Source organism: Lontra canadensis, unplaced genomic scaffold (genome assembly GCF_010015895.1).
Source record: "Lontra canadensis isolate GAN:19392208 unplaced genomic scaffold, GSC_riverotter_1.0 scaffold29, whole genome shotgun sequence".
Classification (NCBI taxonomy): Eukaryota; Metazoa; Chordata; class Mammalia; order Carnivora; family Mustelidae; genus Lontra; species Lontra canadensis.
The window spans coordinates 18,247,189-18,270,789 of NW_022631023.1; the positions used below are offsets into that span (position 1 = coordinate 18,247,189).

The following is a 23,601-nucleotide window of genomic DNA, read 5'->3' on the forward strand; positions in this document are numbered from 1 at the left end:
CCCTCCGATGCCATCTTGAGATCCCAGCATCTTACAAGGAGTGAGTTAAGCATTCTGTGCGCGTCCCTGCCTCTTTGAAAACTTACCCCAACTTTGGAAGAAGGTGAGAACCTGCGGGTGTGGACTCTTAATTTTCTCCACCCAGAACGGACAAAATCAGATGCTATTTGCAATAAACCGGAGACCCCCGCGCCGCCCCGCGCCTGCCTGCACCCCCGCTCCGTCTCGCTGGCTGCCAAGTCCGACGCCCCGCGGCGCACCCCAGTCCAGGGCCCCAGAGACAGCGGTCAGCGAGCGCCGCGTCCAGGGGCTGGAGGTCTGCGGGGCCGGTCCCAGCGCGCGTGGGTGGGCGGGCGGAGGTACCCCAGCGACTTACAGCCCAGCGCGACCACCAGGTAGCGCAGCAGCAGCAGGAGGAGGCGGTGGCGGCTCCTCCTCGCCATCTTCCCGGGGTCCGAGCTGGCTGCTCCTCGGAGGCCGAGGGTCCCGGCGGCCGGAGCGCGGGAGGCCGGGCGCGGGGCCCCCGAACTTCTGGGGCAGGCGAGGAGGAGAGACTCGCTCCGCGGAGAGGAGGGGAGCGGTGGGCGGACCCTGATGGATGTCAGTTTCCCCCCGCCGGGGGCGCCTTCTCAGCTGGCCGCCTAGGGGCAGGTCTGGCCCGTCCCGGGCTGGGGGGGCCTGGGCTGTTCCTTTTGTGCCGTGAGGGGTGGGAGGGGGGAGGGCCGTGGACGCCGGACGAGGTGTGGGCTGGGTCCTAATGAGGGGGCCGGAGGCGGCGAGGAGCGGAAGGGAAGCCCTGGCGGGCGTCCCCCCGCCCCCGCGCCACCGGGATTGATCGGCTTTGTGTCTGGTCCCGCGCGGGGCTGCCAGCTGTCCCCGGGGCGAGGAGCCCGGGGCGGGAGGCGCGGGCCGCGGGGGCTGGGGCGAGGCGGCTGTGGAGGGCAACTCTGCGTGCCTCGCTCCAACTCCTGTCTTCCTTCTCCGTGGCACAAAACTTTTTGGGTTTTTCAGCCTAGATGTGGAGATTTGGGGAAAAATTCTGGCCAACGGGAGAAGCTGCGGGGGAGGCGCTCGGGGGAGATGGGGCTCGCGGACTCCTCCTTGGACGCCAGAGGGGGGGGGGGAAGCAATCAAGACTCGTGCTAGAAGCCAGGGCTCCGATTTTAGCAATAGTCTTGGCCCCTTCTCAGTCTAAGCTTTTTTGCTCTTTGGAGAGTTGAGCTGTGTTTTGTGTTCTTTGCTTTTCACGTGTCAGAGTTGGAAGTTCATCTAACGGTGTAAAATATTTATCATCTTTCTTTCCAGTTACATAACTGCCGCCTGTGGAGTTTTCCACATGTTAAAACTCTACAGCTGCCCTTTGTCAGGTTTATTTTTGGTCTACTGTGCTTTTAAAAGGGAAACCCATTATGAATGCTCTGTTGCCTTCTTTAAAATTGACCCGCACTTATACTGCACACACTCCAAGGGCTAAACAATTTTTGTATTTACTCCCAGGGACCAAAAATGTCTGGTGCATTCAAGAATAGTGACAGGTCTGGAAAAAAGACCATTCCCAAGAATGGTAGAATAAGGTAGAATAAGGTAGAATAATGAATAAAGTACTGAATAAAAGACAGTTGATTTAGTGGGGTGCACATGAAGAATTTAGCTCACTGGACAAAGGCGACCAGAGTTGAGATATGCAGAACTGTGAGGAATGAGCCATCCCTGCTGTTTCCTTGGTGACGGTGATGGAAGCTTGATACCCAAGGCAGGGTGGGGCAGAGGACCCAGATAGTCAAAATGGCCAAAACATTAGAGCTATACTCCAGTCAAGCAAGGAGAGACAAGACAAGTCAAGAGAGAGACAAGAGAGCAAGACACAGATTTAACAACAGGCTTAGGCCAGTTTTTCTAGGCGGCAACCAGAAAAATGTAATGCTTCACAAGAGAAGTTGATGGCGTTCTCTTTTCTCATTCTTGCCACTGTATATTTCTTTGACTCCTCTCTAAAGATACTCACAAAAAGACATACTTTTTTAAAAATTAGTATTCTGTGGCATCCTATGTGAATAATTGATTCACCCATTATTTGTCACCCGGTTAAAGCATTTGCCAAATAGCTACATTGTGTTGGATGCTGGTGTATAATGATGAGCTAGATTGAGTCTTTGCTGCTCATGAGCTCATAGTCTTGAGACAGAGAGAGTCTCCTCTGGAAAGACCTCTAATATCTATCACACGATAAGTGTTGTGGGAGAACAGAAAAAAGTAACGCAGTTCTTATTGAGTGCTTTCTCAGTGGTTGAGTCTGGATAGCCTTAATCTAATCCCCCAACAATGGTGTATGGCCAAAAATATTATCACTCCCACTTTGCAGATGAGAAAACTGGGCTGAGAGATTCTACTGGCTTATTCAAGGTCAAGGATAAGGGGATGTCTCTCTGTTGGAGGGTGTGTGCATGGCTTTATGAGGCATGGAAAGTCACAGATTTTGAAAGGAATAAAATAAGCAAAGGGCATGCTAGGTAGAGGAAAGAGCAGGATCGAAAGCTCGAAGATCTAAAAATTATGGCTTGTTTAGGTGAAGCAATGTTCGACAGAGCTAGAAGATATGTGGGATTGGTGCAGAGGAGGCACGGGTGGCAAGAACTGAAAAGAGACTGGATTATGAGAGTCATTCAGTGTCATACTACAAACTCTAGACCTTATCCTATAGTTACAGAACTTTTGAAAACACCACGGTAGGATATAAAAAAAAAATCCATGTTTTAGAACTGTGCCGTTTAATATGGTAGCCTCTAGATCCATGAGGCTGTGTAGATTTGAATTCAATTAAATCTAAAATTCAGTTCTTCAGTCACACGAGCCATATTTGATGGTCTCAATAGCAACATAGGAGGTAATGGCTACCTATTGGCTAGTGAAGATATAGAGCATTTCCATCATTTCAGAAAGTTCTACAAGACTTTGCTGCCTTAAAATGATGACTCATGTGGAAATATAGACTTGATTAGGGATAAGAGAATTAGAATGTTAGGCAAGTCTGAAAACTTGCAATATTCTGGGAAAGAGATGAGGCATGAAGTAAATGGCCACAGTGGGATAAGTAAAGAAGCAGGTAGATTCAGATGATATTTCGTAAACCTGGGTAACAGGATTAGGTCAGCAATTAGATATAGAGGTGAGGAAGGGGAGAAGGTACCTGAGATTTTTAGCCTGGATGGAATGATGTGGTGGTTATAAATTCACTGAGTAAGAAACATAGGGAGCATACCTAGTTCCAGCAGTTTTGGAATGAGTTGACTCATTTGCTAGAATAACTCACAGAATTCAGGGAAGTGTTTTGATTTACTATTACCTGTTTATAAAGAGGATACAACTGAACAGCCAGATGAAGAGATACATAAGGTGAGGGCTGGGAGAGTCCTGAGCACAAGAGCTTTTGCCCCATGGAGTTGGGGTGTGCCATCCTCTTGGCATATGGATACATTCACCAACCTGGAAGATCTCTGATCCCTGTGGTTAGAGGTTTTTATGGTAGCTTCATTAGGCAGGTGTGACTGATGAAATCATTGGCCATTGGAGAATAACTCTATCTCCAGCCCCTCTCCCCTCTCTGGAGGTGTGGCGTGGGGCTGAAAGTTCTAACTCTCTAATCATGCTTTGGTCTTTCTAGTGAGCAGCCCCCAATCTGAAGCTATCTAGGGGCCCCCAGCCACTAGACATCTCATTAGCATTCAAAAGACATTCATCATTCTGGAGATTCCAGTGTCTTAGAAGCTTTTGTGTTAGGAAACAGGGACTAAGGTCAAATATTATAACAAAAGATGCTCCTATCACCCCATCACTCAGGACATTATAAGGATATTAGAAGCTCTGTACAAGAAGCCAGGGATGAAGACCAAATATATATTTCTTAGTATATCACAATATCACACTATACACTCCAGCAATCATGCTTCTTGGTATTTATCCAAAGGAGTCAAGAATTTATGTCTACACAAAAACCTGCTCATGGATGTTTGGAACAACTTTGTTCATAATTGTCAATCAAGATGTTCTTCAGCAGGCGAATGGAAAAATAAGCTGTGGTACATGCAGACAGTGCAATGATATTCACAGCTAAAAAGAAACAAATCGATGAAAAAACCTGGAGGAAACTTAAATGTGTATTATTAAGTGAAAGAAGCCACATCTGAAATGACTACATATTGTTTGATTCTGACTATATGACATTCTGGAAATTCAAAGCTATAGAGGCAGCAAAAAGATCAATGGTTTCCAGGGATTGGGGAGAGACAGAGGGGTGGAATACAGAGGATTTTTAGGGTAGTGAAACTACTCTGTATAATACTACAGTTGTGAATACATGTCAATATATATTTGTCCAAGCCCACAGTATATGCAGCAGCAGGAGTGAACCCTAGTGTAATCTGTGGACTCTGGGTGCTTATAATGTGTCAATGTAGGTTTACAGATTTAGCAAACATACCATTCTGGATGGATGTTAATAATGGGGGAAGGTACATGGGAAATCTCTGTAACCTTCTCCTTCATTTTGCTGTGAAACTAAAACTGCTCTAAAAAAAAAAAAAAATGCAAACTCAGGGCGCCTGGGTGGTTTAGTGGGTTAAGTGTCTGCCTTCGGCTCAAGTTATGATCCCAGAGTCCTGGGATCGAAGCCCACATCAGGCTCCCCGCTCATCCAGGAGTCTGCTTCTCCCTCTCCCTCTGCCCTTCCCCCACCCCAGCTTGTGCAAGCTTTCTCTCTCTCTCTCACTCTCACTCTGGCTCAAATAGATAGATAAAATCTTTAAAAAAAAATTAAAAATGCAAAATCTAGCAACAAAGTTAAACAAAAGAAGACCTAGGGCAAGATCACAGAAAAGAGCAGTCAGAACGTGTGAGAGAAACCGGGAGAGAAATAGGAGCAAAGATGGAGGTGTTTACAGTATCATATGCCAAAAAAGGGATTGAGAATTTCTCCTGCAGTTAGCAATTACGAAGGCATTGACCCCTTGGATGACAGAGAAAGCAAGCCCCTGAAAATCTTGTAGAAAAAACTTGGAGGCTTGTGTTCTATACTTAATACTAGGTATAAAACTAGTGCATAAGATAAAAACAAAAAAAACAGTGACATGCTTACAAACAGCAGCCAGATGATGAAAGAAATAGCAATAGTTAATACTGCTTGCTTCATCAATGAGTGGTTGGGAGTTGGTTTCATTATCGTTCTGTTTGTAAGAATCCCTGCCCTAGGGAGCTTGGGGTAGCTTGTTGGGAGGAATGGAGAGGAAATACAGAGAGTCCCTCAAACTTGCTTTTACTCTCCATGATCATATTGGGCTCCCTGCTCCCCAAGTGTCGTAATCACTCTGACACTATAAACAGTTTTGTCAGGTTAACATAAATGGGGACTTGGTGCTTTTGGACATTGTACCATTTTTTATTCTTTCTGCCCACTTTTATTCTGAATTCAAGGTAACATTGAGGAGGGTGTCAAGACACGTTTCCTAAAACAGGCAACGGAGAGAAGGGCTGGGTTTAAATTGAGGGACTTCTCACAACACCTCAGATCTGGTATTTTTGTGTTGGATGGGTTATTTTTCTTCATGGGTGTGGAGAAGGTGCTGGAAAGTGTGCCTGCACTCTGCAATTTAGAAAAAAGAAAAAAGTCTTTCATTTCCAGAACCACACAAATTCTCAAATGCCTCCCCCATAATTTTAAGCTACAGATACAATTTAAGGTCTTTAACTAATGGGATCCTCATTACTTATCCCTCATTATTATCTCCTCAGATCATTTTCTGGAATAATCCTCATTTCAGCATTTCATTCTGATATGCCCACAAGCACATTCATGGCTCATGCTCAAACCACATCCCTTTCCAGCCAAATAAGCCTATTCAGAGAAAAACCACAGTGTCTACAGCATGTACCCTACATCTCTCTCCCAAAGTGACATCGTTCTTCAGGTGCATTATAACCAAACTTCCTTCCAAGAAAAACAAACAAACGAGAAAACCCTCCCTAGACCCCGGTTCTAATTACAACAAGCAAGAATATCTTTCTTTCCCATTCTTTGCTCTAAATGACTTAACATCACTAAGGTGGTTCTACATGCCAGTTAAGTGAACTTCACCAGCGATCAGTAAATTATTAATCCTTTCTTTCTTTTTAAAAAGCACATTTATTGCCAACTCAATGGTTGGCTTCTTTTTTGAGTGATAATGAGCAATTAGATAAGATGAAAGATATTATGAATTAGATAATATGAAATTAGATAATATGAATTAGATAATATGAAGATGATTTTTTTTGTACACGAATTTCCTTCAGGGAGGAGCTAGCAACTAACAAACATTTGTTAGGGTCAATGAAGACTGGACAGGCACCAATTAGTCCATAAGCGTGGAACCATAACAACTAAAACTTGGGGAGAACTTAGAGATAATTCGCAACTCTGTTCCTCCCTCCACTTCTCCCCTTTCTCTTGTCACAGTTAAAGATGATAGATAGGGCGCCTGGGCGGCTCAGTGGGTTAAGAGTCTGACTTTGGCTCAGGTCATGGTCTCAGGATCCAGGGATCGAGCCCCATACTGAGCCCCATATTGAGGTTCCCACTCAGCATGGAGTCTTCCCCCACTCACTCTGCCCCTCCTCCTGCTTATTCTCTCTCTCAAGTAGGTAAATAAGTAAATCTTTTCCTTTTTTTTAAGATTTTATTTACTTATTTGAGAAAGAGAGAGAGCATGAGCAGGGTGAGGTGCAGAGGGAGGAGCAGGCTTTCCGCAGAGCAGGGAGCCCAATGTGGGACTTGATCCCGGGACTCTGGGATCACGAGCCAAGCTGAAGGCAGACGTTCAACTGACTGAGCCACGCCACCACCCTTAAAAAAGTAAATCTTAAAAAAAAAAAAAAATATATATATATATATAGATAGATAGATAGATAGATAATGAGACCCAAAGGGTGACATGACCTACTCAAGATCACATGGCAAGATAAGAGACAGCCAGGCCTGGAATGATCACTCATGACCTTTCTCCTAAAACAGCATGGATTCCTCTGCATTGCCTGGGAACAGGTTTGCCTTTCTGTATATACCTTGACCCAAGTTATTACCCAACTTCCCCCCAGCAACCCCTTGCCTGGGATGAGCACACTTCATACATGTCCTTAATTAAAGAGTGAGTGGAGACAGTAAGAACTCTCCTTTGAGTTGAAGGGAGCTCTGACTTCTAACTCAACATCTTGGATCTGGGGCAATACAACCCAGATGAGAGGATGCTGAAAGAGTCTGGGCAAGATTCAGTGATTCTTCCATTTGGTTACTGCTCTCCAGAACACTCCTGAAGATAATGATAATGAATAAATGTTAACATTTATTAAGTACTTCTTATGCCTGGCACTGTGCAAAGCACTTCATAGGTGTTATCTAATAAACAACTTTGTGAAGGGGTGCTGTTATTATTATCTTACAGAGGAGAAGAAAGACTAAAAAAATTAAGTCTCTGACTCAGGAGTGGGCAACTAGGAAATCACTGAGCCCGATTTAACACAGGTTTGTTGGACTGCCAAGACATATCCTAACTGCAACATATCTGAAAAGATGGACTCCATTGGAATGCATTTCTCTCTTCCCCTAGGAAGAAGAAAAAGACATCATGAATATTGTCACTTGATCTCTGTCATGATAATGACATCTTCATTTGTTTGACTTCTTTTGAGATTTTGAAAGTCTTTTCATATGCATTTTCTCTTTGGATCTCTGTATAACCCAGTGAGGGATCTGGGGAAAGGTAAAATGATACGTATTTTAACAACTCCATCTATAACTGACAGATATCAGTCCATACTTGAGAAACTCCAGTACAAGCCAATAGGAGAATCTCGTTTCTGTATAATCATACATATTATTCAGGGTACTCTGAGTGACTGGCTGTGTATGAGGCAGCCTAGACATATGGGAAGCATGCTGTTTGGATATGTGGTTAGCTGTGATAGGGTACTATCCTTCTCTGGTTCTTAAAGGAGACCTAGGGACTTAGCAACCTGCCCACATTCATGTAGGTAGTGACCCCAAACCATCTGTCTCCAGAGGCCCTGCTATTCCCCATTCCCTTGCTTGGGTTTTCTCCCTAACAACTCCTTAGTGTACATGTATATCTCTAGCTTAGATCTCAAACTCCATATCACTCTTCTCTCTTTTAAGAACATCTTACATAGATGGGCCACTCAAAATCAATTTGACTTAAAAATTTTATTATTTTTAAAATATGTTATTTGTTTATTTGTCAGAGAGAGAGAGCGCATGCACAAGCAGGGGGAGTGGCAGGCAAAGGGAGAAGCAGGCTCCCTGCGAAGCAAGGAGCCTGACGTGGGACTCAGTCCCAGGACCCTGGGATCATGACCCCAGTTGAAGGTAGATGCTTAACCGACTGAGCCACCCAGGCATCCCTGATTTTAAAATTTTAAAATTAAGTCTAAAATTGAGTTGATTTCATCACTTCTTCACCCTACCTCATTTTTTCACCACTTTTTTTTTTAAACCTTCCTCCTTCTCTTTCAACATTTATCTTCCATTACCTAATATGAAATATGAAATAGAAGCCAACCACTGTGTGAATGTTTGGGGACACAATGAAGCATGTTAACAGTGTCTCATCTCTGGAGTTGTATGTGAGGGAGGTAGACCTCAATCAGGCAAATCAAGCTTGCACTCTAAAATAGCTGTTAATAAGGTTTTGCCTGGTTGGGACTTCAGGGAAGCCTTCTCTGAAGGACTGACACAGTCCAAAATCTGAAGGAGGTAGGAGAAGACAGATAGAAAGAACAGTCTATGATGAGGAAACATCATGGGTGAATGCCTTGTGACAAGTGCTAGAGAATGAGAGTTGGCAGGTGGGCCTGTAGCACCAAGGTTGAGAGGGAGAATGATGAACACCACAGAATGCCCGCTGCTTAAATCAATGGCTTCCAGGAGCTTCAGATTGACCAAGATAGCTTCTTTCCCTTTTTGTCATCATGTGCCCACAGAGCCTTTGCATACCCTGTTCCCCCTTTGCACTTAGATCTTCATTCTTTTCTCCACACCCCTCCCACTTTGGTGTTATCTAGCATTTATTAAATATTTTCCAAGTAGTAGGCACCATGCTAAGCTCTTTTCATTTTGTCAATTTTAACTATCATGACACTCATGTTAAATAAGGAAAGCTATTCACAGGTGAGGTCACTGGGACAGAGAGAATGAGCCACAGACCAGAATCACAATAGCCTGTGGGTGGCAGAGGGAGGTTTGGAATAGTACCTAGCTCACTACAGACTCAATGGGCTTAACCATTTACAAGTGCACTGCTTCCCATATACCTCATTCTCCTCTAGTCAAGGCCTCTTCATCCTTCTGTCTCTGCTAAACTGCAGTTGCCTTAGGAAACTTCCCTACCCTTCCTGATTGAGTCAAATCCCACTATCCAAAGCTCTCATTACCTCCTTCCTCTCTGGCATCACAGCTGGGATTTTAAACTCAGGTGGTCACACTCCGTCATCAGTAATGGACTGGACCCCACGAAGGCAGAGTTCATCTGATTTTCATTTCATTATTATAGCTTCTTTTCCTAACACGGCCTCGTTATTAAATGCTCACTAAATATTTGGTTACTAGATGAATCTACAGATGCCTATATCTTTGACTTGACAAGAATGTGATTGGACCAGAAGTTGCTGTATTTTTTAACCTAATAACTTGGTCTCTTTAGGCTGCTGTAATAAAGTACCAGATACAAAGTGGCTTTTAAATGACAGAAGTTTATTTATCACAGTCTGGAGGCCAGAAGTCTTAAGATCAGGATGCCAGAATGATCAGGTTTTAGCAAGGGTCCTCCTTGGGTTTGCAGATAGACATCTTGTCATTGTACCCTCACATGACAGAATGAAAGCAGGCTGCTCCTATGGCCTCTTTTTATGAGGGCACTAATCCCATTCAGGAGGGTTCCACCCTTATGATCTAATCCCCTCTCAAAGGCCCCACCTCCAAAATACCATCACATTGGGATTATGGTTTCAACATATGAATTTTGAGGGGACACAAACATTCCGTCCATAGCATCTAACAATATCTTTGTAAAGTCAACAGTACTTTTAAGCTTCAATCTCTCTATATGCTCATCTCATTGCTAAATACCGTATTTCCATTATCTCCCTTGATTGCACACTGGAGAAGTGAGAGGAGGAGCCCGGTCTAAAAGATTGCCCGACGACACTCAGCTGGTCAAGGGCCGGACAAGACATGGTTCCAGGTCTGACCCTCCCATGTTCCCTTCACTCTTGTAACTGTCTTTCCAAGTCAATCAGTCTGCTGCAGCATGGGTTCTTACGGTGCCTTAGCATCAGAGGAATATAATAATTATAATAATAAATAAAGTATCAATTAATTAATAGATTCCTATTTTATTTACTTTGAGGTTGTTTTGTTTTTTGACATCATAAATTGTGATGCACATTCTTATACATTTGTGGTCTTGTCTACTTATCTCTACAAGGTAGTTGGTGGGTAAGAAATCTGTGAGCCTTTGATTCATGGCCAGATTGGCAACAGCAATATTGAGTTTTTAGTAGTAGAGTCTCTTACCTGTCTATTTGCCGAGAGAGTATTTCTGCCATTGTGCTAATGAAGAAAAACATGACTTAAAAAGTATGCTTTGCATTTGGTTAATTTTTCTTGAATTACAGAGAGAAAAAGATAGTGGCCCTTTTTTCCTTTGAGGCTAGTCCTCAAGGCACTCCTCTGAAGTATGGAATTTAGTATGTACTCCAACATATGGCAAATAAATAAAAATGCGTGGGTAGCAAAACAGGCTGTCTATTATTTATTTGGTGTTTATATCCCAAACATATTTCTCTTTAATATTAAACATTAAAACTTTTAATATTAAACATTAAAACTTTTAATGTTTTGCACAAATTCTTTTTTTTTTTAAAGAATTTATTTATTTATTTGAGAGAGGGAGAGGGAGAAGCAGACTTGCCACTAAGAGAGCCTGATGGGGGTGGGGCTCCATCCCAGGACCCTGATATCATGACCTGATCCCAAGGCAAACGCTTAACCAACTGAGCCACCCAGACACCCCACATCATCAAATTCTTTTTTTTTTTAAGATTTTATTTATTTGACAGAGAGCGATCACAAGTAGAGAGAGAGAGAGAGAAGGAAGCAGGCTCCCTGCCTAGCAGAGAGCCTGATGTGGGACTTGATCCCAGGACCCTGAGATCACCACCTGAGCCGAAGGCAGAGGCTTAACCCACTGAGCCACCCAGGCAGCCCCACATCATCAAATTCTTAATGGTGATGGAATTCTATACTTAAAAGAACTTTTCTTACCAGCATCTCAACTGCATTCTTTCAAAATCTTTAAGATCTTTGGGAAGGTGTCGGAGAACACAAGTGAACTTGATCTACCTTGCTCTGGGATGGACAAGGAACAGAATGAAGCTTTTTCACTTGCAAAGATTTAGGAATTCCGCTGTGTTCTTGGATCTGTCTCCTTTAAGCCAGGTGGATAGTTTTAGTCTTTCCAGAATGCTCTTTTGGGCTCTGATAAAAAAGTAGTTCAAATGAACATTTAGTTTCACCACTGATAATACTCTAAGTGACAACATTCTGTCCACCACACAAGCCAACACTTACTTTTTTTTTTTTTTTTGGAAAAGTCAAGAGAGGGCATATTTTCTCACATGATATCTTTTAAAACCCTGTCATCTCACTGAATTTTTAAGGCTTGCATTGTGCCTTTTAGATGTAAATACTCTCAGGAATTCGGACATTTTTAAAAAAAAATATTTTTTTTTTTTTCCTGGAAGTGTAATATTATAAAGAAAGCTGGACTGTTGATTCCCTGAAGTGCCAGGCATTATCCCAGGCACAGTTCAAATGCCTGTCTTCTGGCTTGGAGCCAGTGAACACAATGACGGGGAGCACTGGAGGCTTTGAAAATGCCCCCTGGGGATGGATGCTGTTTAACAAGCAGGATGCCCGGGGTAGAGCCTCTGGGGGAAGTGGCCCTCCTGGTTATTCCTTCCTAGGATAGGGACTAAACATCCTGGAATACTGAAAATCAAAAGTGAGGATACACCGGCCATTCCAGAAGCAACACTTCCTTTTCCTAGATACACTCTTAGATAAGTCACCTCCCCGCTCTGGAACTCCAGTTCCTCATATGTAGAAGATGGGACTGAGGTATGTGATTGTAAAGGCACTTTAAAACAAGACAACTCTTGTGTTTTAGTCTTTCAATTGAAAAATTAAGAATAAGCTAGTCTTCTAAAAACAATACCACATATTGCTGCTGGAAAGATGTCCCTATGATAAGCAAGCTCCACTCAACTACTACAGATTTTTTCTCTCTCTTCCTACCCCCAGGCACTACATGTGCACACGCACATGCACACGTACCCATGCAAGCACACGCATGCGCCTACACACACGGGTCTCGTTAACTGTTTACAATACATTTAAATTTATCCCAGTAAGCCAAGAATTAGAATAGAAAGGGATATCAGGGGATAGAAGGAAGAGATGCCTTTTGCCTGGCATTTGAGTTGGGGTTTATAAGACTCTTCTGTGTCTTCTCTCTTCTGATCTTCCTCTTACCTCTTTTCCATACTCCCTTCTTTCTGCTTTTAAAAGCTCCAACACGTTAGCTGAGATTCTTAACTAAGAAAACGCGGCTGGTATTGAGGTAAACCCTCCGCAGCATTTTTCGATGAGGAGAGCTTTGGCTTTTCGCCGAAGTTTACCACGGTCTTCATCAATAGTGTAGAATTAAAGAGAATTTTGCTTTCGGCTGTCAAGACTCTTCTGGAAACAACAAAAAATAAAGTCTCAGCTGGTATTTGGGCCAATTTTAACAGGTCCAGGTTTTTTTTTTTTTTCTCATCTCCTGCTGGTTGGGGAAATAGTGGTGGGAATAACAATGGAAGCTTTGTGGTAGTGGAAATCTCTCCAGTTTGAACCTCCAAAGTCTTAGTTAAGTAAAACTCATGTTTTGTGTAAAAAAAAAGAAATCCTCATTTGAAAAAAGACACATTGAAAAACTAGGCTGAACTGTCATCTATTTGTAACTCGTATTAAAAATGCTTCAGAAAAATACAGAAGCAGTTAAATGAGGCCAATTGTTAATGTAGGTGGTGGGTCCGTGGCATTTGTCATACTATGTCTTCGTCTCTGTATGGCTGAGAGTTTTCAGATTTATTTCACACATATTTCAAAATTTCGTTCTTATCCCCTCAAAAGTGAATTAAAAATTAATGTTTTTATAAATTTTTATAAATAAGGAACCGAAGTGTATTGAATTAATTCAATATCCTCTCTCCCCCATGCTAACTTTCTGGATCTTCAAAATGGTAAAGTAGAAAAAAACCTCTTTGCCTTATTACTGGATCCACCTATTCACTTGCTCCCAGAGAAATTAACACTGTCAAAACAAACTTAAATTTATGGAAGCCTTGACAGGACACTGGAAGGCTAATTCACTGGGGAGAAAAAGAGAAGCTTCTCTTTATTTTTATTTATCTTGTTCTCTCCAACTAATTGGAACACACCTGCTTTTTGGGGGAAAAGAGGAGTAGCAAGATGAGTCCTCTTGGGGATTTTTCCCTTGCTTAGTAGTAAGTAAAATGATCGTTTCTCAAACAAACAAAACACACCCAGTTGTACATTTAAAAAATGATACTGATGACCAAAGAAACTTGGTGTGTGAGTCAGAACTTGGAAGGAAGGCGTGGGTTACTTAAAAACTGGCTTTAGGGCTTATGCATCTTTTTTTCCATTTACACATTATCTTAATGTTTCCCACCTGAGTAGAGGCCTGTCCTGTAAACCAATGCTTCTCAGGCTAACGGGCATCTGAATTAACAGAGGATCGTGTTAAAAATGTAGATGGTCTTTTTCATGTGTTCCATTTCTTCGAAAAAGTTGATATTTTGATATTTTGACAGGGATTGCATTAAATGTGTAGATTGCTGTAGGTAGCATAGACATTTTCATAATATTTGTTCTTCTAATCCATGAGGGTGGAACGTTTTTCCGTTTCTTTGTGTCTTCCTCAATTTCTTTCATGAGTATTCTAGTTTTCTGAGTATAGATTCTTGACTCTTTTTAGATTTATTCCTGGGTATCTTATGGTTTGGGGTGCAATTGTAAATGGGATAGACTTCTTAATTTCTCTTTCTTCTGTCTTGTTGTTGGTGTATAGAAATGCAACTGATTTCTGTACATTGATTTTATATCCTAAGAGGGAGAGAAACCATAAGAGACTCTTAATCTCAGGAAACAAACTGAGGGTTGCCGGAGGGTGGGGAGGACGTGGGAGGAATGGAATGGCTGGGTGACGGACATTGGGAAGGGTATGTGCTATGGTGAGAAAAAAATAAATTAATTAAATAAATGCAGATGCTGATGGAGTAGGTCTGCGGTGGGGCTGAGAGTCTGCATTTCTAACCAACTACCAGTGATGGTGTTGTTGCTGATCTGTGACCCACCCTGAATTAACTTGGCAATATTCTAAAGTGTTTTGAATGTATTTCTGCTACCAAAATAACAATGAGCTCATCCTACTTTTTCTTACCATATGAAATCTGAATATTAGAATAAGGCCATCAATTCTCAGTGGGTGCAATATTGCCCCCAAAGGGGAGGAGATTGTTTTGTTGGAAGTAAAAAAGCTGAAACTGATATATGGTAGAGTTGACCCTCGAACAACAGGGGTTTGAACTGTGCAGGTCCACTTATACGTGGATTTTTTCAATAAATACAGTACCGTAAATGTATTTTCTCTTCTCTATGGCTTTCTTAATGACATTTTCTTTTCTCTAACCTACTTCATTGTAAGAATGCAATATATAATACACGTAACATATAAACTATGTGTTAATATACCGTTCATGTTATCCATAAGGCTTCTAGTCAAAAGCAGGCTATTAGGAGTAAGTTTTGGGGGAATCAAAAGTTATATGCAGATTTTCAACTGTTTGGGGGTTGGTGTTCCTAACCCTCATGTGTTCAAGGGTCAACTGTATTATCAGTGATATTAAAATGTCATGGTAGCCGGTAGAGAATGCCACTCCTGGTCTCAGGGTCATGAGTTTGAGCCCCACATCGGGTGTGGAGATTTCTTAAAAATAAAATCTTGAAAATAAAATGTCATGAGGAGCCTCAGGAAAAATGTCTAAAAAACTACTGATGTGCCAGTTTCTCATGAAACTGGCACAGGTTAAAATCAGCCAGACTGCCTGATTATAAACACTCAGTCACCAACATCTAAGATTTCTGTTCTACATTACTACCTGGATTCTCAAATTCTCATTGATAAACATGATGAAAATTTTTTATTGTAGAGTATGCTGCATTGAATTTTCCCGTTTATCAGGCATCTAAATATTATGAATTGCAAAGGAGAGGGATGAGAATAAATACAGAATGATGATCAGAGATGACTTATACGAACATGAAAATTAACCTGAGTTGAATAAAAAATTAGTCAGATTACAAATAAATGAGAGATTTACAACTGGAATTGTAAATACACTCTTTTTTCCTGATGTTTTAAATATATACTACCTTTTAAATGCACTTCTTTATACTCCTATTTTATGTGTAATTATTTTTCTAAGAACGAGGTAATGAGTCCCCTTAGTGCACACTTGATGCAGAGAATATTCTAATTAAAAATACATAATTCCATTTAACTATGGATATGTGCTAAACTACCTCCCATGTCCAAATGTGCGTGGCCAAACCCTGGCATAGCAGAGAGAGCTAGTGCCTTCTGCTAGGTCAGGGAGGCCAGCAAAGGCAACTGCTGTCATCTCCATGTGAAATAAAATGAGAAATCACCCAAATCTGGGCCCGAACCTGTCCCACAGGGGTCACGTGAAGGTTTCTCCCAGTAATAAAAACTGACCTCCTTGAGTGTACCTATTAATGAGCTGAATGCCAGTGCTTTCATCATCCCCAAGTGCTACAGGGTATTATAATTACTCCAATTTTTCATGATTAATTAGAAGCATGAGGTGCAAATAAGCTAATACATGTCAAGGGTTAAGAAGCAGAGAGCAGGGATTTGAACAAAGGGAGCTTTCCCCTGGAGCTGGCCTCTCATTGGCAGTTCATGCTGGTTGTATCCAACTAATTTGGGGGTGGTTTTAGGTGGTCAAGACCCAACTGGCTTCCTCTCTAGGGCATGTCAAGGTTGACGGGAAGAGGCAGGCTAGTGCCATGACCAAGGGACTAGGAATAAGGTATCCTGTCAAAAGGATAGCCAGCCAGACTAATTGGGAATTTTTTAAAAACAGCTTTATTAAGTGGATATTAGTCAAATACTATACGATTGACCCATTCAAAGCATGAATTCAGTGTTGTTTAGTATATTTATGGGTATGTGAAACCATCATCGTATCTTAAAAAAAAAAAAGAAAAGAAAAGAAGATTTATTTATTTATTTTAGAGAGAATGAGCAAATGAGGGGACAGGCAGAGGGAGAGAGGGAATCCCAACTGGATTCCAAGGCATGGAACTCCATCCTAGAACACTGAGATCATGACCTGAGCCAAAATCAAGATTTGGCAACTCAACCAACTGAGCCACCCAAGTGCTTCAACCATCACCACATCTAATTTTCGAACATTTTAGTGTCTCTTAAAAGATAGCTCATACTCGTTAGCATTCACCCCCAACTCTCAACCCCCCTTCCCCCAGCCCTAATCAACCACTAACCTACCTTCCGTCTCTATATAGTTTCCTATTCTAAACACTTAATATAAATCGAACCATATCTATGTGATCTTTTGTGATGGGTTTCTTTCATTTAGCATAATGTTTTCTGGACTTCCTCTGTTGTAGCATGTTATCAGTACTTGGCTCCTTTTCACTGGTGAGTAATATTCTGTTGTATAGATTCACTACATTTTATTTTTCATCCATTAGTTGATGGACATTTGGGTTGTTTCTACCTTTTGGCTATTATGACTCATGCTTCTGTGAATATTCAGGTACCACTTTTGGTGTGGTTGTATGTTTTCATTTCTCTTGGTGTATGCCTGAGAGTTGAATTGCTAGGTTGCTTGATAACTGTATGCTCAACATTTTGAGGAACAGCCAGTCAGTTTTCCAAAGCAGGCATACCACTTGACATCTCCACCAGCCACGTGTGGGTTATGGTGTGTCCACATCCTCCTCAGCGCTTGTCAACAACTGCCTTTTTAGTTAAAGCCATAGTAATGGGTGTGAAGTAATATCTCATTGGGTTTAGATGTACATTTCCCTAATGGTTAATGATGTTGAGCATCTTCTTGGTTTTTATGCCTGCTGGTTATTTTGTTTATCTTCTTTGATAAATGACTATTCAAATGCTTAGCCCACTTTGAATTTAGATTAGTTGCCCCTTTTTTGTTATTGGGTTGTGTTTTTTATATATTCTGGATACAAATTTCTTGTCAGATATGTGATTTACAAAATTTTTTCCCCTTCTGTGGAAACCTGTTCACTTTCTTGATGATTTGTGCACAAAGTATGATGTAGTGCATTCTTTTTTTCTTTTTTTACTTCTACTTTTTTTTTTTTTTAATCTAAGAAACCACTGCTTACCTAAAGGTCAAAAATATTTACTCTTATGTTTTCTCCTATGAGTTTTCTAGTTTTAGCTCTTTCATTTAGGTTTGTAATTTATTTTGAATTAACTTTTTGTATATGCTGTGAGATAATCATATAACTTTTGTGTTGTTGTCTGGTATGGGAGATATATCCTGGTAAATAAATTCCATTCTCTGTATGTGGATATCTGGTTGTCCCAGCACCATTTATCAAAAACATTATCCTCTCCCTATTATGTCTTGGTACATTTGTACCAAGGCTTTATTTTTGGACTTTATTTATTTATTTTTGGACTCTCAACTTTTCCACCATTCTATATGTCCATCTGTAAGCCAGTGCCACATTATCTTAATTACTGTAGCTTTGTATAAGTTTTGATATGAGGAAGTATGAATCTTCTAACTTTGTTGTTCTTTTGCAAGACTGTTTTGTTATTCTGGGTTCTTTGCAATTCTGTATGAATTTTACAATCAGTTGCAATTTCTTCAAAAGCCACTGGGATTTTGATAGGGATTATACTGCATCTACAAATCAAGTTGTGGAGTATTACCATCTTGACAATATTAAGTCTTTTGATCCATGAACATAGGATATCTTATCATTTTTTAAGGTTGTTAATTACTTTCAGTGGTGTTTTATAGTTTTCAGTGTATAAGTCTTATACTTCTTTTACTAATCTTATACCTAGGTGATTTATTCTTTTTGATGCTATTGTAAATGGAATTGTTTTCTTAATTTTATTTTCAGAACTAGTCTATAGGAATAGGGATTGATTTTTTATATTGATCTTATATCCTGCAACCTTCCTGTACTCTTTTATTACTTCTACTACTTTTTTAGTGGATTCCTTAGGATATTCTATGTACAATATCATGTTATCTGCAAATATATTTTTGCCGCTTCTTTTTCAATGAGATGCAATCTTGCAAAAGAACAACAAAGTTAGAAGATTCATACTTCCTCATTTCTTTCTTTTTTCTTTTTAAATGTTTCATGAATTTGTGTGTCATCTTTGTGTGGGGGCCATGCTAATCCTGTGTTGTTCCAATTTTAGTATATGTGCTGCTCAAGTGAGCACTTTTACTTCTTTTTCCTGCCTAATTGTCCATCTCCAGTAAGATGTTAAATAGAAGTCAAACAGTGAACATGCTTTTCTTTCTTATTCTTGATTTAAGAGAAAGTATTCAGTCTTTCACCATCGTGTATGATATTAGATGTGGATGATTAAGCAAGTTCCCTTCTATTCCTGGTTTGTTGAGTGTTTTGATCAAGAAAGGATGTTGGATTTTACCAAATGCCTTTTCTGCATCTGTTGAAATTATCAGGTGGTTTTTGTCATTTATTCTATATATACTGTATTACATTGATTGATATTCATCAAAGGTGACACCACCTTTGAATTTCTTGGATAAATCCCATTTGGCCCAGTACATAATCTTTTTATATGTTGCTGGATTAAGTTTGTTAGTATTTTGTTGAAGATTTTTTTGCATCTATATTCATACATGATTTTGGTCTATAGTTTTTTTTTTCCTTGTGATATATTTTTCTAGTTTTGGTATCAAAATAACTCTGGCCTCAAAAAATGAATTAAAAAGTGTTCCTACCTCTCCTGTGTTTTGGAAGAGTTTGCAAAGAATGAGTATTAATTTTCCTTCAAACATTTGGTAGACTTCACCAGTAGTCATCTGAACTTGGTTTTTTATTGGTAGGAAATTTTAAAAATTACTAATTTTATCTCTTTATTTATTATAGGCCTATTCAGATTTTTAATTTTTTTTTTTTCTTGAGTCAGTTTTGGTAGTTTGTGTCTTTTTAGGAATTGGTCTATTTCATCTAAGTTATCTGATTTGTTGGCATACAGCTGTTAATAGCTTTCCTTATAATCTATTTTATTACTATAAGTTTGGTAGTAATGTTCCCTCTTTTATTCCTGATTTTAGTAATTTGTGTCTTCTCTCTTTTTTTCTCTTAGCTAGCCAAGAAAAAATTTATCTTTTCAAGTAACTTATTTTTGGATTCATTGACTTTCTCTATTGTTTTTCTGTTCTCTATTTCACTGATCTCTGCTCTAATCTTTATTATTTCCTACCTTTTTTAAGCTTTGGTCTTCTTATTCTAGTTCCTTAAGGCATAATGTTAGCTACTGCTTTGAAAATCTTTTTTAATGCAGGGCATTTACAGATATACATTTAGGAAGGAATGTGGATTTTTTTTTTTTTTTTTTGCACAAAGAAGATCTAATAGTTTGATAAAAACTTAACCAGTGAGATTTAATTATAATTTTACTTGGATGTCTTTACTTACTTTCTGATTCTGTGGCAAGGAAGCAACCAAACCCCACAAGTTAAACACATAAACTCCAGGGAGCTTTTGTTTTAGTGGTGACAATTATTCAGAGTTCCTATGATTTTTAATTTTGAAGAGTGATTTATTTGATGGCAACTGTGAACCACTCTCAAACCTGTCACATGTAGTAAGTCTGCAGTCTGAGAAATTGTTACTGGCATTTGCAAGCATTGCAGAAATTTAATAAACTGTCGCCAAACCATTTGCTTGTTTGGATGCCAAGGTTTCCTTCCCCATATCACATGCAGCGCCCTGCCAACAGTTATCAAAATACTCCCACAGTTGTCACAGGGAGAACTGTTTAGGGAGTTTATGTTTCTTTATTCTTGTCGTTCCTATATTTCATTGCCTTTGCCACTTCTTGGGGATTTATTTGAAGAACCTGAACATTATATGGAGCAGTTCAGTCTTAAAGAATGGATTGAGAAACTAAGAATATCTGAGATTTGGTGTGGAAACATAGAGATATAGAGTGCAGTGAGATTGGGAAGGATGACTCATGTTCTACTCTCTATGTGTTTGCATTTTTATAGAGAGACTGTGTTGTTTGTGTAACATGAAACAGCAATAAAAATGTAAAACCATTTGAGGGGGAATCTAGACGAAAACACAAAGAAAAGTCTGGATAGATCAAGTCATTATAATTGAAGATACGCAATTAGGTGGTACAAGCTTTTATAACAGGATTGAGAGATATAATCCAGCCCTTTGAAATAAAGATTGACAAGAAATTACTGGCTCTGAGTTTGCATTTTCTCTGATGACTCCAACAGATAAATGCCAGGTCAGGTTAAAAAGGCTCTTATATCTGAAACGGGGAAGGTAGAAGGTTAGAGGGCGTGACCTTGGACCTCATTCACCAAGTCAAACATGCATGAAAGTGTGGCCTTTTACCACTATGATAATATTTGCAACTGTCATCTGGAATAAACCTATCTCTGCTTTGTCTTGTTCAAAGGCTTTGATGGACACTTTGGCAGCACCTATCAAAATTTCAAGCACATATACCCTTGACCAAGCAATTCTGTTGCTAGGAACCTCTTCTGAAGAAATATACCAGTGCACAGATTTTGGATAGACAGATGCTCATTGCAGCAAAATATTTCACATATCCTAAGTGTACATGAAACGGAGTATGGTTAAGTAAATTATGGTCTATCTGTCCCCATGTCACACGGCTAAGAAAATAGAGATCTGGGAATCTAAGAGAAGCTTTCACTTGCTCACAATACTACATTTCATGAGTTAGTCAGTGGGTGTGGGTGGCTTTTTGGTGTTCAGAATTCAGCATGTGTGTTCTCCCAGGGCAGGTCAAGATTGGATGGTGGGGAGAGGAGCGAGGACAGGCCAGTGTCATAGCCAAGGAATAGTGAATTAGACAGAAAAAGTCAAGAGTTTAAAAGAACAATAAAAAGTGGGAAAAAAGAAGTTATGTATAAATTAGGGAGAGGGATTCTGGAGGAAAGTATTTTGTCTCACCAAAAAAGTGTCACCTTGGCCAGTTTTCACCCCACTCCCTATTTTCACTCACCATAAACCCTTATCCTAAAAGACCCTAAGTGAACTTGAGGGTACTCTCATAGGTTTTCTCAAGCTCAAAGAGCAGAGAGGACTGAAGGAGGAGCTTATTCTGGAGAATATATCTGTCCCTTTTCATCAAAGAAAATCCGTTTTAACATGTGTTTGAGGGATTAGTACATCTTTGAAATCCTAAGCAAATGGGAAGAGAATTCTTGCAGTGTTCACAGAACTATGAAATGAAGGGTCTGGTGTGGCTGCCGCAGGGTGGGATGATTCAGAGCATTTTAAGGAGTGCATGCCAATTTCAGGAGTCCTGGCATTTTCCACATGCCCTGGTGTTTCCAGTGATCTCAGATGCTACACTAGCCTTCTATATGACCTTGAGCCAAATACTGGTCTTTCTGTTAAGTCATCTTCTCTCTCTAGTAAATGTGGTGGCTGGAACAAATGATCCATAGTCTCCCTTCAACTTGTGATTTAATGTATCGTTTTCAAGACTTACTGAATCATTAGGATTTTAAATAAACATTACTTGGTAGTTATTAATGAAGGTTAGAAAAAAAACTTTCCTAACACAATTCTTACACATGCACACATGTGTAAATACACACACACACACACACGCATGCATTTGTAAAATGAAATATAAAACACTACCTAAGAAGAAACTCTATACTTTGGTGATCTCTATCCTTGGTTCCTTCTTCCTTACGAAGAAGGAAGAACCAATAACATTTTCTGTGGTATAAGGAAGAATGGAATAGTTTAAAGGAGGAATGCTAGCAGGAGTGTACTCTATGTACATTTTTAACTTTTTAACTTTTTTTATTTTTAAGTAATCTCTACACTCAGCTTAACTTTGCAACCCTGAGATCAGGAGTCGCATGCTCCACTGACTGAGTCAGCCAGGCGCTCCTATATGTACATACATTTTTAAAAAATCTTTATTTTTTAAAGATTTTATTTATTTAGGGAGGAGCCAAGATGGCGGAGAAGTAGCAGGCTGAGACTACTTCAGGTAGCAGGAGATCAGCTAGATAGCTTATCTAAAGATTGCAAACACCTACAAATCCAACGGGAAATCGAAGAGAAGAACAACAATTCTAGAAACAGAAAATCAACCACTTTCTGAAAGGTAGGACTGGCGCAGAAGTGAATCCAAAGCGACGGGAAGATAGACCATGGGGGGAGGGGCCGGCTCCCGCAAGCGGCGGAGCAACGGAGCACAAAATCAGAACTTTTAAAAGTCTGTTCCGCTGAGGGACATCGCTCCAGAGGCTTAACCGGGGTGAAGCCCACGCGGGGTCAGCGTGGCCTCAGGTCCCGCAGGGTCACAGAAGGATCGGGGGTGTCTGAGTGTCGCAGAGCATGCAGGTATTAGAACGGGGAAGCCGGCTACAGAGACAGAGCCGAGGAGTGAGCTCACAGCTCGGGGTTACCTTGAACCGGTCGCAGGCTCGGTCAGCTCGGAGCGTGGCCGGAGGCCAGAGAGATGGGAGTAATTGGGCGCTGTTCTCTGAGGGTGCACTGAGGAGTGGGGCCCCGGGCTCTCGGCTCCTCCGGGCCGGAGACTGGGAGGCCGCCATCTTCATTCCCATCCTCCGGACTCTACGGAAAGCGCTCAGGGAACAAAAGCTCCCGAAAGCAAACCCGAGCGGATTACTCAGCCCGGCCCCTGGTAAGGGCAGTGCAACTCTGCCTGGGGCAAAGACATTGAGAATCACTACAACAGGCCCCTCCCCCAGAAGATCAACAAGAAACCCAGCCAGGACCAAGTTCACCTGCCAAGGAGCGCAGTTTCAATACCAGGGAGAGCAGCAAAATCCCAGAGGAGGAGAAAGCAAAGCACGGAACTCAGGGCTTTCTCCCCATGACTGTTTAGCCTTGCAGTTAATTTAATTTTTTTTTCTTTTTCAATTTTTTTTCTCTTCTTCTGCTAAATTTTTTTAACTTTTACCCTTTTCTTTTTTAACGTTTTTTAACTAGTTTATCTAATATATATATAGATAATATATATATATATAGTTTATCTAATATATATATATATATATTTTCCTTTTTATATTTTTTCTTTATTGGTTTTCTTTTTCTAATTGTTT

The 23,601-nt window shown here is 40.6% G+C and overlaps 1 protein-coding gene and 1 non-coding gene across 2 annotated transcripts in view; both read right to left on the reverse strand.

Moving 5' to 3' along the window:
* JAM2 (junctional adhesion molecule 2) overlaps window positions 1-934 on the reverse strand; it is a 62,383-nt gene extending 61,449 nt beyond the window's left edge. Inside the window, exon 1 of the mRNA XM_032865503.1 lies at window positions 377-934. Within this exon, the coding sequence (XP_032721394.1) occupies window positions 377-443 (67 nt within the window). The 5' untranslated portion in view covers window positions 444-934. The remainder of the gene's footprint in view (window positions 1-376) is intronic.
* A 17,673-nt stretch (window positions 935-18,607) lies between these two features.
* On the reverse strand, window positions 18,608-18,710 carry LOC116872432. Its single transcript, XR_004383638.1, has one exon. It is a non-coding gene; the product is annotated as a U6 spliceosomal RNA (small nuclear RNA).
* Between the last annotated feature and the right edge of the window lie 4,891 nt (window positions 18,711-23,601).